This window comes from Chenopodium quinoa, unplaced genomic scaffold, assembly GCF_001683475.1.
Source record: "Chenopodium quinoa cultivar QQ74 unplaced genomic scaffold, ASM168347v1, whole genome shotgun sequence".
NCBI lineage: Eukaryota > Viridiplantae > Streptophyta > Magnoliopsida > Caryophyllales > Amaranthaceae > Chenopodium > Chenopodium quinoa.
Genome location: NW_018743920.1, coordinates 5,385,929 through 5,399,219, shown reverse-complemented (window position 1 = coordinate 5,399,219; position 13,291 = coordinate 5,385,929). Strand labels below are relative to the sequence as shown.

General features: G+C 42.8%; 2 protein-coding genes across 2 annotated transcripts; one reads left to right on the top strand and one right to left on the bottom strand.

The window, feature by feature from the left end:
- Nucleotides 1–10,291: 10,291 nt before the first annotated feature.
- Nucleotides 10,292–11,501, top strand: LOC110688107. Its single transcript, XM_021864793.1, has 2 exons — nucleotides 10,292–10,693; nucleotides 10,782–11,501. The coding sequence occupies exons 1-2, from the start codon at nucleotides 10,438–10,440 to the stop codon at nucleotides 11,396–11,398; spliced, it is 873 nt and encodes a 290-aa protein (XP_021720485.1). The 5' UTR covers nucleotides 10,292–10,437; the 3' UTR covers nucleotides 11,399–11,501.
- Nucleotides 11,502–11,573: 72 nt separating this feature from the next.
- Nucleotides 11,574–12,191, bottom strand: LOC110688106. Its single transcript, XM_021864792.1, has 2 exons — nucleotides 11,841–12,191; nucleotides 11,574–11,756 (listed from the first exon to the last, which is right to left on the bottom strand). The coding sequence occupies exons 1-2, from the start codon at nucleotides 12,159–12,161 to the stop codon at nucleotides 11,616–11,618; spliced, it is 462 nt and encodes a 153-aa protein (XP_021720484.1). The 5' UTR covers nucleotides 12,162–12,191; the 3' UTR covers nucleotides 11,574–11,615.
- Nucleotides 12,192–13,291: the final 1,100 nt, after the last annotated feature.

The following is a 13,291-nucleotide window of genomic DNA, read 5'->3' as shown; positions in this document are numbered from 1 at the left end:
CAAGAGGATTAAGGTGAAGAAGATTGGGACTGCTGACAACCCGGCTGATTTCTTCACTAAGCCTGTTCCGTTTAGCAAGTTTAAACATTGCTTAGACTTGCTAAATATTGATTACTACGTGATGTAGTAGGCCCTGAGGGGCGAAGTTGGGGAGCTCCTGGTGTAGGTGTGTTGGCCTTAAGGTGGAGCTTGCCCGGGGCTTGTGATGCAGGTGGAGCATTATGAGTTGTTATACTTGGAGACGAGTATGTGATGGGTCTTGGTTGAAGACTTATCGGGATGTATGGCTTATGCATGAGTCTTGCATCGGGTTTGGCTTGAGATGTTTTTCCACTATGTCTTGATGGGGTCGTTTGCTGACTACGAGTTCTCGTCAAGGTGGAGATTGTTGATAAGTATTAGGTGACTCGTACTTCGTAGCTTTGTCCGCCCGATCGGGCGGACATTGCCCGGTCTGACCGGGCGGTGGGGGTTGGATACGTTGAAGCATTCGTATGGAGTTTTCTTCTCGCGCCCGATCGGGCAGACCTTGCCCGGTCTGACCGGGCGGAGAAGGAAAAATGCGGAGACGCGGATTTTACGATTTAAAGTTATCTTTTATGTTATCTTTTTGCCCAAGTATCTTTTATTTTAGGGATTAATATAAAACCTCCCTAATATTAGTATAAGGGTTAAGGGAGAGAGAGTGAGAGCCGTTCTTGAGAAATACAAGAATCATCTTTGTAATCTTTGCAGTTTATAGTGAAATCATTCGATCTCGGTGCCCGTGGACGTAGCTATCACATCGATAGTGAACCACGTAAATTCTTGGTGTTGTTCTTATTGTTTGCATTGAATTTCTTTATTGTTTTCTTGTTTGTTTTCGACCTTTGCTTCCGCTGTCGCACAACAATTGGTATCAAGAGCTCAGGTTCAATCCTTGGAGAGTTTCTTGAAGATAACAATGGCAGGAGATTCAACAATAAGAATTGAGAAGTTTACCGGGAAAAATAGTTTCGGGCTATGGCAAATTAAGATGAAGGCTCTGTTAAAACAACAGCAGATATGGCGTCCGTTGGCTCCAAAGAGTACTACTTCGGAGTCAGAAGATGGACCGACTGACCCGCAGTTAGAAGTTATGGAAGAGAAGGCACACTCTACCATATTACTTAGTCTTGATGATCAAATCATCACGGAGGTGGCTGATCAGGAAACGGCGGCTGGATTGTGGCTGAAGCTGGAGTCATTGTATATGACTAAGTCGTTGACCAACAAATTATTACTGAAACAGCGGTTGTTTAGCCTCCGGATGCAGTCAGGTACTTCCTTACGGGAACATCTAGAAAAACTTAACTCTATTTTGCTTGATTTACGTAATTTAGATGTTAAAATTGATGATGAGGATGCTGCGTTGATTTTACTTGTATCTCTACCGTCTAGCTTTGAGAATTTTGTAGAGTCTTTTGTTGTTGGTAAGGATTCTATAACCTTAGAAGAAGTGAAGGCAGCACTTCATACTAGGGAACTCAGAATGAAAGCTACGAGTGATAATGGGGATAATGGTAGTGGGTTGTTTGTTAAGTCCGGAAAGTCTAAAAAGAATAAGGGGTTTAACAAGGGGAACAATGCTGGGTCGGGTGCTGGAAACGGCAAGGATGGATCTAGTAAAACTACTACTAAAACATGTTATTACTGTAAAGAACCGGGTCACTTTAGGAATAATTGTCCGGTGAGGAAAAACAAGTCCCAGGCTGCTGTAGTTGAAGAGAAACCGAATGAGAGCTATAATTCAGAGGAAGATTTAGCATTAGTCAGTTCTGCTAGGTCTGATGATTTATCTGATAACTGGGTTCTAGATTCGGGGTGTTCGTTCCATATGTGTCCACGTCGAGATTGGTTTGATACATATGAACCTCGCAATGGGGGTATGGTTATAGTCGGTAACAATGCTCCATGTAAGGTCACAGGTATTGGTTCCATGAGGTTGAGGACTGTTGATGGGCGGAGGTTAACTTTGACTAATGTACGGCATGTTCCTGCTTTAGGAAAGAATCTGATTTCATTGGGTACCCTGGATGACTTGGGGTACAATGGTGTGTTTTCAGATGGGGAGTTGTGTATTTTCAGAGGTTCTGAGTTGGTACTTAAGGGTATCAAAAGGAACACCCTCTATGTTTTTGAGGGTGTTACACTGCCTAGTTCTGCGGTTTGCGCATCTGTATCTCACCAGGAGATGACTAAGATTTGGCACATGAGGCTTGGTCATATGGGGGAGAAGGGGATGCAGCTATTGTCCAAGAGGGGTCTTCTATCCGGGGTCAAGGTTGCCAACCTTGAATTTTGTGAGCATTGTGTGTTTGGTAAGAAACACAGGTCAAAGTTCAGCAAGGGTGCTCACATTACTGATGCAGTGCTCGATTACATCCATTCAGATTGCTGGGGTCCATCTAGAGTTGAAGGTATGGGAGGTTACCACTATTTTGTGTCATTTGTTGATGACAAGTCCCGATACACATGGCTTAGGTTGCTTAAGTCAAAGGATGAGGCCTTCAAAGTTTTCAAGCAATGGAAAGCTTTGGTGGAAAATCGACAAGGAAGGAAGATCAAGAAGCTACGAACGGACAATGGGCTAGAGTTTTGCAAAGACGAGTTTAATCAGTTCTGTGCAGATGAGGGTATAGGTCGGCATCATACTGTCAGGAAGACACCACAGCAGAACGGTGTAGCAGAACGGGTTAATCAGACACTGCTAGAGAGAGTTCGATGCATGCTCTCTAATGCAGGGCTTGGGAGGAGGTACTGGAGTGAAGCTGTGTTAACAGCTTGTTATGTCATTAATAGGGGTCCTCATTCTGGAATTGATTCCAAAATTCCGTTTGAGATCTGGAGTGGTAAGTTGCCTAATTTTTCGAATTTGAAGATTTTTGGTTGTGTTGCTTATTATCATGTTATTGAGGGTAAGCTGGATCCACGAGCCAAGAAGGGGTGTTTTGTTGGGTACGGGGATGGTGTGAAGGGGTTTAGAATTTTTTCACCTTCGGAGGGTCGGGTCATTCTTAGTAGGGATGTTACTTTCGATGAAAACACCATGTATTCAATTAAAAATGCAGAGATTTCAGATTTGAGAAGGGAAGGAGACAATTTATTACAGACAGATGGGGTACTTGAGGTACATCAGTCTACCATTGCTGATTTACCTCGGGTACAATATATTGATGATGATGCTGATGTTCCAGTGCCGGGTACTCCTGAACCTGAGATTACTCCTACTCATTCTAACTCTGGGGATGAGGTGGAGCAATCTAATCAGGGGTCATCTAGTCAACCTGACACCATTCTTGAGATGCCTAAACGAGTTATCAAGAAGCCTGTTAGATTGATTGAAGAGATGGAGGGAAGAAATTGCTGTGTTGATGCGATGACAGGTTATGCATTGAGTGTAGCTGATGATGTAGAGTCATTTGAACCTGCCACATATAAACAAGCAATTAGTTGTAGTGAGTCTGCGCAATGGCTTGCCGCAATGGGTGAAGAGATGCAGTCTCTTTACAAGAACAGAGTGTGGGAACTGGTAAAGGTACCGGAAGGGAGGAAGCTTGTGGGTTGTAAATGGATTTACAAGAAGAAAGAAGGGTTGTCGGAAACTGAGCAAATACGTTTTAAGGCTAGGCTAGTTGCTAAGGGGTTCAGTCAGGTAGAAGGGGTTGATTTTGTTGAGATATTCTCACCTGTGGTTCGACATACTTCTATCCGTGTGTTATTGTCAATTGTAGCACATTTTGATCTTGAGCTGGAGCAGTTGGATGTTAAAACGGCTTTCCTTCATGGCGATTTGGAGGAGGAGATTCTGATGAAGCAGCCCGAAGGATTCGAAGTTCCTGGAAAGGAACACTATGCCTGCAGATTGCTAAAGTCATTGTATGGACTTAAGCAATCCCCCCGACAGTGGTACAAAAGGTTTGATTCTTTTATGGTTTCACAAGGTTTTGACAGGAATTCATATGATTGCTGTGTGTATCATAGTAAGCTGGATAATGGTTCCATGATTTATCTTTTGTTATATGTTGATGACATGTTGGTTGCCACAAAGAATAAATCTGATATTGCTAGATTAAAGGAGATGCTTAACTCGGAGTTTGACATGAAAGACTTGGGTGCAGCTAGGAAGATTTTGGGTATGGAGATCTACAGGGATCGGGCTAGAGGTAAGCTTTTCTTGACTCAGAAAAGCTACATTGAAAAGATTTTGTCTCGTTTTGGGATGGAAAAATCGAAGCCTATAAGTACGCCAACTACTGTTAGTTGTAAGTTGTCTTTGTCTATGTCACCTCAATCAGAGGAGGAGTTGTCTTATATGTCTAGAGTTCCATATGCAAACGCGGTTGGTTGTTTGATGTATGCTATGGTCTGTACTAGGCCGGATATTGCGCATGCTGTTAGTGTTGTAAGCAGGTTTATGGCTCGACCTGGGAGGGAACACTGGCAAGGGGTGAAAAGGATTTTTCGCTACCTGAGAGGGACAACTGATATTGGTCTTGTGTACGGGAATGGTAGGGAATGCTTGGTCACTGGGTACAGTGATTCTGATTATGCAGCTGATGTGGATACCAGGAGGTCTGTGACTGGTTATGTGTTCACTTTGGGTGGTTCTGTGGTTAGTTGGAAGTCTACATTGCAGTCATCAGTTACGTTGTCAACTACTGAAGCTGAGTATATGGCTTTAACTTCTGCAGCTAAGGAGTCTATTTGGCTCAAAGGCCTAGTAGGTGAACTGGGTATTGCACAGGATTGTGCTACAGTGTATTGTGATAGTCTAAGTGCGATTTGCTTAGCTAAAGATCAAGTACACCATGATCGGACGAAGCACATTGATGTCAGGTATCATTTCTTGCGTACTGACAAGAGGATTAAGGTGAAGAAGATTGGGACTGCTGACAACCCGGCTGATTTCTTCACTAAGCCTGTTCCGTTTAGCAAGTTTAAACATTGCTTAGACTTGCTAAATATTGATTACTACGTGATGTAGTAGGCCCTGAGGGGCGAAGTTGGGGAGCTCCTGGTGTAGGTGTGTTGGCCTTAAGGTGGAGCTTGCCCGGGGCTTGTGATGCAGGTGGAGCATTATGAGTTGTTATACTTGGAGACGAGTATGTGATGGGTCTTGGTTGAAGACTTATCGGGATGTATGGCTTATGCATGAGTCTTGCATCGGGTTTGGCTTGAGATGTTTTTCCACTATGTCTTGATGGGGTCGTTTGCTGACTACGAGTTCTCGTCAAGGTGGAGATTGTTGATAAGTATTAGGTGACTCGTACTTCGTAGCTTTGTCCGCCCGATCGGGCGAACATTGCCCGGTCTGACCGGGCGGTGGGGGTTGGATACGTTGAAGCATTCGTATGGAGTTTTCTTCTCGCGCCCGATCGGGCAGACCTTGCCCGGTCTGACCGGGCGGAGAAGGAAAAATGCGGAGACGCGGATTTTACGATTTAAAGTTATCTTTTATGTTATCTTTTTGCCCAAGTATCTTTTATTTTAGGGATTAATATAAAACCTCCCTAATATTAGTATAAGGGTTAAGGGAGAGAGAGTGAGAGCCGTTCTTGAGAAATACAAGAATCATCTTTGTAATCTTTGCAGTTTATAGTGAAATCATTCGATCTCGGTGCCCGTGGACGTAGCTATCACATCGATAGTGAACCACGTAAATTCTTGGTGTTGTTCTTATTGTTTGCATTGAATTTCTTTATTGTTTTCTTGTTTGTTTTCGACCTTTGCTTCCGCTGTCGCACAACAATTGGTAATAGAAAATTTCTATTACGAGTATGTAAAGTTGGATATCTAAGAATATAAAGAAAGGGTATATTGGTAATTTTAGTGTATTTAGGGCTCGTGCTCATCCTTAGCTTCTCTCTACTTCAATGATCAATATCTAAAACTTTCTTCTTTGCTAATTTAAAACCAAGCACCAATAAGGAATAAATTAAATTTTCCAACCTTTAGATTGAAGCCAAATGATAACATAAGTTTCAAATCAAATTTAATTTGAATGTTTGTTGTTCTTAAACGCACGTAAGTTTTGTAATAACAACACTAACTAGGAGAATCATGAACAAAACTTAGTGCTTTATGATTCATTACTTGGAAAATTTGTAATTCTCAAGTATATCTTATTGGCTAATGATAATCCATAATATTATGACCTTGCGAACTAATCTACTTGTTGACATGTAGGGTTAAAGAAAAGGAATGGCTTTGATAACAATATGAACGAATCACATGCACGTAACTCAAAATTATAAGCAATATATTCTTTCTCTTAGAGAAGCAATTAACCATCATGTCTAGCACTTAAAAAATCTAAATTCAAAATCTGTCATATTTGGTAAATTAAAATAAATCTATTTCCTTTGTTTTACAAAAATGTGTATATAGTTAATATTTTAGTAAATTAAAATTCAAACATTATCGTGTTATATATCTATTACGAAGAATAATTCTAGGAAAATTATAAAAATATTGATGTGATGAGGTATAAAACTTCACACTATTTATACAGTTACAGATGATTTTTTTATATTATTTTAACTCGCCCACCATTCAGAAACTTTTTCAAAAGTCCAAAAAAATGATCGAGGAGATTATGCACTCCGAACGTGATTCTATAAGAACATGACAACAATAATAAAAAATAATAATCCTACAACTCTACCCTAGCTAAATGATCTAAGGGAGGTCCATTAATAATCTTCTAGTATGCTTTACCTCATAAAATGTGATTATTTAGTAAGAAGGGTGGAGGACCACAAAATCATAACATCGTGATATGCTAATTATCATATAATGTACATATTTATAACTGTAATTTAGTACTTTATTATAGCATGCTTTAGTGGTAAGAGAACTTGAACTTAGAGCAAAAGGCAAGATGGAAAGGGCTTTACCTATTTTCAAAGTTATAGGTTAAGTTGCTACTTTATAGGGAAGATTATAGGGTTAGTACATTTTTCTTTTAATTAGAATCTTGATTAGGTCCTTTAATCAATAATCTAGTCAAATTAAGGTTGTTAGTATGATTAGTTTATGAATATAATAATAATATTTGATGTTATATTTACTCATCGTACAAATTAAGTTGGTGAGAGCAAAGTTGACAGCTTTGGTGTGATCATGTGTGGATTTATAGGGTTGTGACCACCATTTTAGCTAAACTAGCTAGCTTAATTAGCTAGCTTAGGTATATTATTTATAGTACTATATATATAGCAGTTGAAAGATTTGACTTATTTATATAGGTTCAAATTGTGTTCATGCAATGCGTAATGATGCAAGCATCTTTTTGGTAGCTAGTGATCAATCCTTAACTAACTGGGATTACTATAGTATAGTTGTAAAAGGACTATGAAATGATAATATATGGTTCTCATTTTTTTTTTTTTTTTTTTAATGAACAAGTAGGATATTCAAATCAATTGATATATATTCATGACACCAAGATTATGATTGCTTATAGACAACTATTGGCCAAGACATATGGCTCATATGATAATCGTGAGTTATCATAGTGATTGAGTTTTTGAATAACTATTAGGCTGTCAAAAATTGATCCAATCTAAAGTCCTAATCTCGATGTTTCAAATCAAAATGAGGTTTGAACATAATAATAAGTATCAAATGTTACACACTTCCTTACAGCTTCTACCCGTTAAGAATGAGTTGATCAAGCCTAAAACCTGATCAATTAAGAATGTGCGCTTACATTCGGGGATATGTGTTTTTACCAATAGTTTTTTACTATGTTATATCACGGTATTGCAAAAGCTGCACACACACACACACACACACACACACATATATATATATATATAAAATATCGACTTAAAAGTGATAGGAGGCTAGAGCAGTTGGCTAATTCTCCGACTTTCAGGCGTGAGGCTAGGAGTCGAATCTCACCAATTCAAGCTCATTCTAAGAGATATTTTCCTTAAATTATTCCCCCTTTTAGAATGGGCCTTCTCCTTACCATATTATTTAAAAATAAATAAATATATATCGACTTAAAATAATTTAACATATTGGGAAGTGTTATTTTAAGGCCACATGTTTTGTTGTAACAAATTGCATAAAATGTGGGTTAGCTTTGACAGGGGAGTGTTACACACCAACCCTACAAATCTAACTCAAACCACTGCATCAAGAATGTAACAGTTCCTTTTGGGACTTGTTATTCATCGCCCGCAAATCTCTACATAAAGCCCACATTTTATAATTTTTTGACAAATTTGCCCTTTTTATAATTTTAACGGAAGATAAATTTTTCGCACTAAAAAAATGTGGAGCAGCACCGGATCGCCGAGGATCACCGGAGAATCGCCGTCGTCATCGGAAAACGAGGTTCGTAACGCATCGTAAGGACGAAATGGTGGCTGGCGCCTAGCCAAAAGGCCATGCCGTGGTTGTGGCGCCTAGCCAGGACGCCGCCACCGTGGTCACGGCGCCTGGTGGAGAAGCCTCGACCATAGTAGCGGCGCGTGGCCAGGACGCCGCAGCCACGGCCAAGGCGCCTGGCCACCACGCCGCCACCATGGCGGCGGCGTCCTGACCAGGCGCCCCGGCCGTGGCTCCGGCGTCCAGGCCAGGCGCCAGTAGGGGAATATTTTTTTTTTTTTTATTTTTTTTTATTTTTTAATTTAATCCCCCTTTTTTTTTTTTTTTGTTTGTTTTTGTTAATTTAATCTTAATGTAATTATATTTATACGTTATATGTTATTGTTACAGGATTATGGTGGAGACGGAAATGATTACAGTGGGATTTTTGTACATGATGGCCTGTTCGAAGATGCTCAACAAGCGATTGATTGGGCAAAACAGGTTGCAATTAGATCAGGCTTTTGTTTAGTAGTAGCAACTCATAAATCTCAACGGGATGGTAGAATGGATCGCATTTTGAGATGCGACCGTTATCGCAAAAGAGAAGAACGAGATTTCAGTAAAGCGATTCGGTTTGACTCAAAGCGGAAAGGTTGTGGGTGTCAGTTCCGAGTTAAGGTTCGACAACATCAAAGGCGTGACGGTTGGGAAGTGAAGGGTTACGACAAATGGGGATATCACAACCATGAGCTGATAGCATACAAAGTGGGGCATCGGCAGTTAAGCGGTCTAAGTCCAGCTGCGAAACTAGTTGTAAAAGAAATGAGTGATGCTCAAGTGAAGCCCGCTAAAATATTAGCGTCTGTGTTAGAGAAATTCCCCGAAGACCAGCCAAACCGAAGACACATCTACAACGTCAGACAGAAATTGAGGTTTGAACGGTCAGAGGGAAGGAACCCTATACAGCAGCTTCTGCACCAGGCACAAGCACGTGGTTACCTTTACTGGTTTGAATCTGACGAAGACACATCGGAGGTAACTCATTTGTTCCTTGTCCATCCTGATTGTGCTGATATGATTTCGTCTTGGCCATCTGTGATTTTGATCGATTCAACGTACAAGACAAACAAGTACAAGTTCCCACTGGTTGAGATGGTTGGGATGGCTCCAACGAACCAGAACTTTCTGATTGGTTATGCAGTCATGAAGGATGAGACGGCTGCGAGTTACCGTTGGGTGTTGGAAAAGTTGAGAAACTACATCGGCCCAAATGTACAGCCATCGGCCATCGTAAGTGATTGTGAGGGAGGTCTTTTTGCCCCTATAGCGGAGCTGTTTCCGGAGTCGATCCATTTACTGTGCACATGGCACATCAACAACTGCGTGAAAGTCAAAGCCTACAACCTTTTCAACAAGAACTTAGATTCAGCAGAGAGATTGGTAAATGGTAAGTGGCGGAAGATCCTGCAAGCTACCACGGAGGCAGAGTACGATCGAGCCTTGGAAAACTTAAAGGATGCGTACAAGTGGTGCCCGCCAATCGTAGACTATGTGATGCATCAGTGGGTACCTCAGAGGGAAAAGTTTGTCAAATATTGGACGAACCAAGTTCTTCATTTTGGGAACACTACGACATGCAGAGTCGAGAGCGCTCATAGAGCTTTGAAGGACTGGATTGATTCTTCCACGGCTGCTCTGGATACACTGTTCGAGAGAATAAACAAGGCTATTGATACTCAGAGGAACGGCATCAAGAACTATCTCGAGGACTCCAGACGACGACATGGCATGTTGTATGGCCATTTCATATTTAAGATTCTCCATGGTCGTGTGTCACACCACTGTTTGGGGTTGATTCTGAGCGAGTATACCAGGATGAGGGAGTTGGGCGATGAAGTGGCTATTCGGTGCGGATGTGCTATATCAATGACTCATGGATTACCTTGTGCATGCACCATTCACCGCGTAATTACGCAAGACAGGGCGTCGTTACATGTCGATCAGGTTCATCCATTCTGGCGGACGCTCGTTATCGGAGAGCATGCTGTTCCGCATACGGTTCACCGTGAACAGGAGGAGTTGGAGCAGTTTCAGATGATGTTTGACCAAGTGTCCTCCAGTCACCCTTCGATCATTCGTAGTGCTACACACATACTTCATGACATGTTCAATACATCGTGTTTGGATACCGAGGAACCGGAAGGGGTCGAGCGACCTAGGGGTCGACAACCACGGCGGAACAAGAGTGCGTTTGAGTACATTCGCGGTCGTGGCCGTGGCCGTGGCCGTGGTCGTACATCCTCATCAAGTGGCAGCCAATCATCGTCGTCGGTGAATATGCCCGGCACCGGTAAGACATTCGACTTCAATTTCTTTTGTTGACTGTTTGATTAGTTTACTGTTGACTTGTTTATTGTGTTTATTGATGTGTGTAACAGGGAGAATGGACATTGAACATTTTCCATATAAGGACAGGATCCCTAATATCATGATGCCATTCTTGGACGGGTGGAATGATGTCATTGCAGATGGTAACTGCGGATTTCGGGTTGTGGCGGATGTGTTTCAAATGGGTGAAGACAACTACGGTTTAGTGCGGCAGTTGATGTACAGTGAAATCGCATCAAACCGAGATGTGTATGGCCATGTGTACGGCGAGGACTTGGATAGGTCTCTGCAGCGTATCCGGTGGGGAGGGGGACCTTGCGGTCAAAATCATTGGTTCGATGCGCCACTTGATCTCTTTGCCGTTGCAAACATCTACAAGTGTGCAGTCATGCATTTCGGCCTTGGTTTACATAGTCGAGCCTATTATCCATGTACAACGGTTCTGCCCTGGTGTTCGCGCGAGACCGTCACCAGACCGGTAAGGGACGTTGCTATTGGATTTCTTGGGCCGTCATACAGACATTTTATCCGATTAGACATGTCACCCGATTTTCCGGTCCCAAATATCATACCGAAGTGGTATGAAATTCGTAGAGCAAGCGTGGAGGGTTGGGATGCTTTGTACCATGCTCGCGTGCAACAGTGGAACAATTTAATTGCCATGTAGTTTTTGTTGATGTACACCTACCTTTTACTATGAGGCCTTGTATTGTCAATACTATGTCATTTCTATGTGTTCATTTTTAAAAGATAATGTTTCATTTTAAAAACTAACAACAATAATTTCAAATATTACAAACTAAAATGATAATATTGAATTTTAAAAACTAAGAACAATAATGTCAAATATTACAAACTAAAAAGATAATGTCTAATTTCAAATATCAGTAATCCCTCTGTGACGCCCACTGCCACTGCTCAAGGGTCCGTTCCAGATCGTCAATAACAGCTCTGCCTGATGCACTCGTCATGCAGTCCCTTTCCTCAAAAAGTCGGTGTCCCAACTGCATAATCTTGCCCATCCACTACACAAAACAAAAAACATGAAACGACGTATTATACATATATATATTAAAATAAGAGAACAACAAATAAAAGATGAGACGTACCGCATAAGAGGCAGTGGCAGGTGGCACATCGTCATCATCTGCGTCGTCGATGTCTTTAATCAACCTCGGGTGCGAGTGCCGGATGTACCATTCCATGTAGTGCTGGTCACACATGGCAGTCACCCCACTTGGCGGCCGCTGCAGCTCCGCCGTCCATAGGCGGGCAACCATCGGAAACTGCTCCCACATGGATATCATGTTTGACGGCCATTGGACGACGTACTCCTTCGACGACGCAGATCGTACCGCCTTACTAGGCCATGCCGGTGGAGGTGGGACAACTTGGACAAATCCAAGCTGGCGAAGACAGCGCTGCGGCATGTACGCCTCTACGATCTCGCGATACTGAATCAGTCCAGTGTAGAGGGTCCTGGGTACCCTATTACTAGGGTTCTGGCCGAAAGGCATCCAGTTCACCTGCACATTATTTAAAATCAGTAACAGTCATAAAATAAAGCATCAGATTGTAAAAGTAGAAATAATTTAATCACTGTACCTCTAAGGGGGACATCCTGTCAAGCGATAACCGTATGGAGCGCAGGCGGTCAACGGACTTCTTCTCGACACGCGGACTCCACGCACAGGCACGTGGCTGGCCATCACCAATGGGAACCGGGTCGCGGTGTGGTCGAAACGCAGGAAAATACTCGTATATCCAGGTCTGTAACAACGTCAGACATCCAGTGATACCTGCTGCATCAGCCCGGCTCGAGAATCCTAACTGGCGATACAGATACGCCAGCGTAGCCGACCCCCAAGAAAACTGGCCTACTCTGTCGGGCTCACACGCGTCAACTATGTCGCGTGGCCTGAGCTTGTTCCCGCTCTTATCCGGAAACAAGGTACACCCGAGAAGAAGAAAAACATATGCAGCCAGCTGTGTGTCCTGCGTCCTACGTGCCGTAGGGTGCAAACATCGCTGCAAGACGGCTGCGATCTTAACGCCGCCGTGATCCCACACACTAAGTGCCGATGTGTACAGCGCAGCCCTATCCACCGCCAACAGCTCCGCTAGTAAATCTGCCTGATCCGCATCAGTGACGACAGATGCTCGGTTTCCCTCCACGGGAATCCCAAGGATGGCCTCGACGTCATGCAACATGATCGTCATCTCACCGAACGGAAGGTGGAACGAGTTCGTATCCGGCTGCCATCGCTCAACGAAAGCCGTGATCAGCGTCCAATCAATCCTGTCGTGCATGGTGGCAGGAAGGTGACTCACTCTAGTGGCCCTCAATCGCCCGACCATCTCGCTCTCCTCCGGCCAAGCATCAGCCCAGCTACACAAAAACCTACAAGTCTTTTCCCGGGTTTGGCATTTCAAAATGCCTGTATCCAAAGCCCTCTCCTGGTCCTCCCAAATACGGGTAGCGATGTGTCCTAAAAAGCTAGGAATCACACTCCCGTCTATAGGTCCCCCGGCCACCTCACCCCTCACCATCCAAGAATCA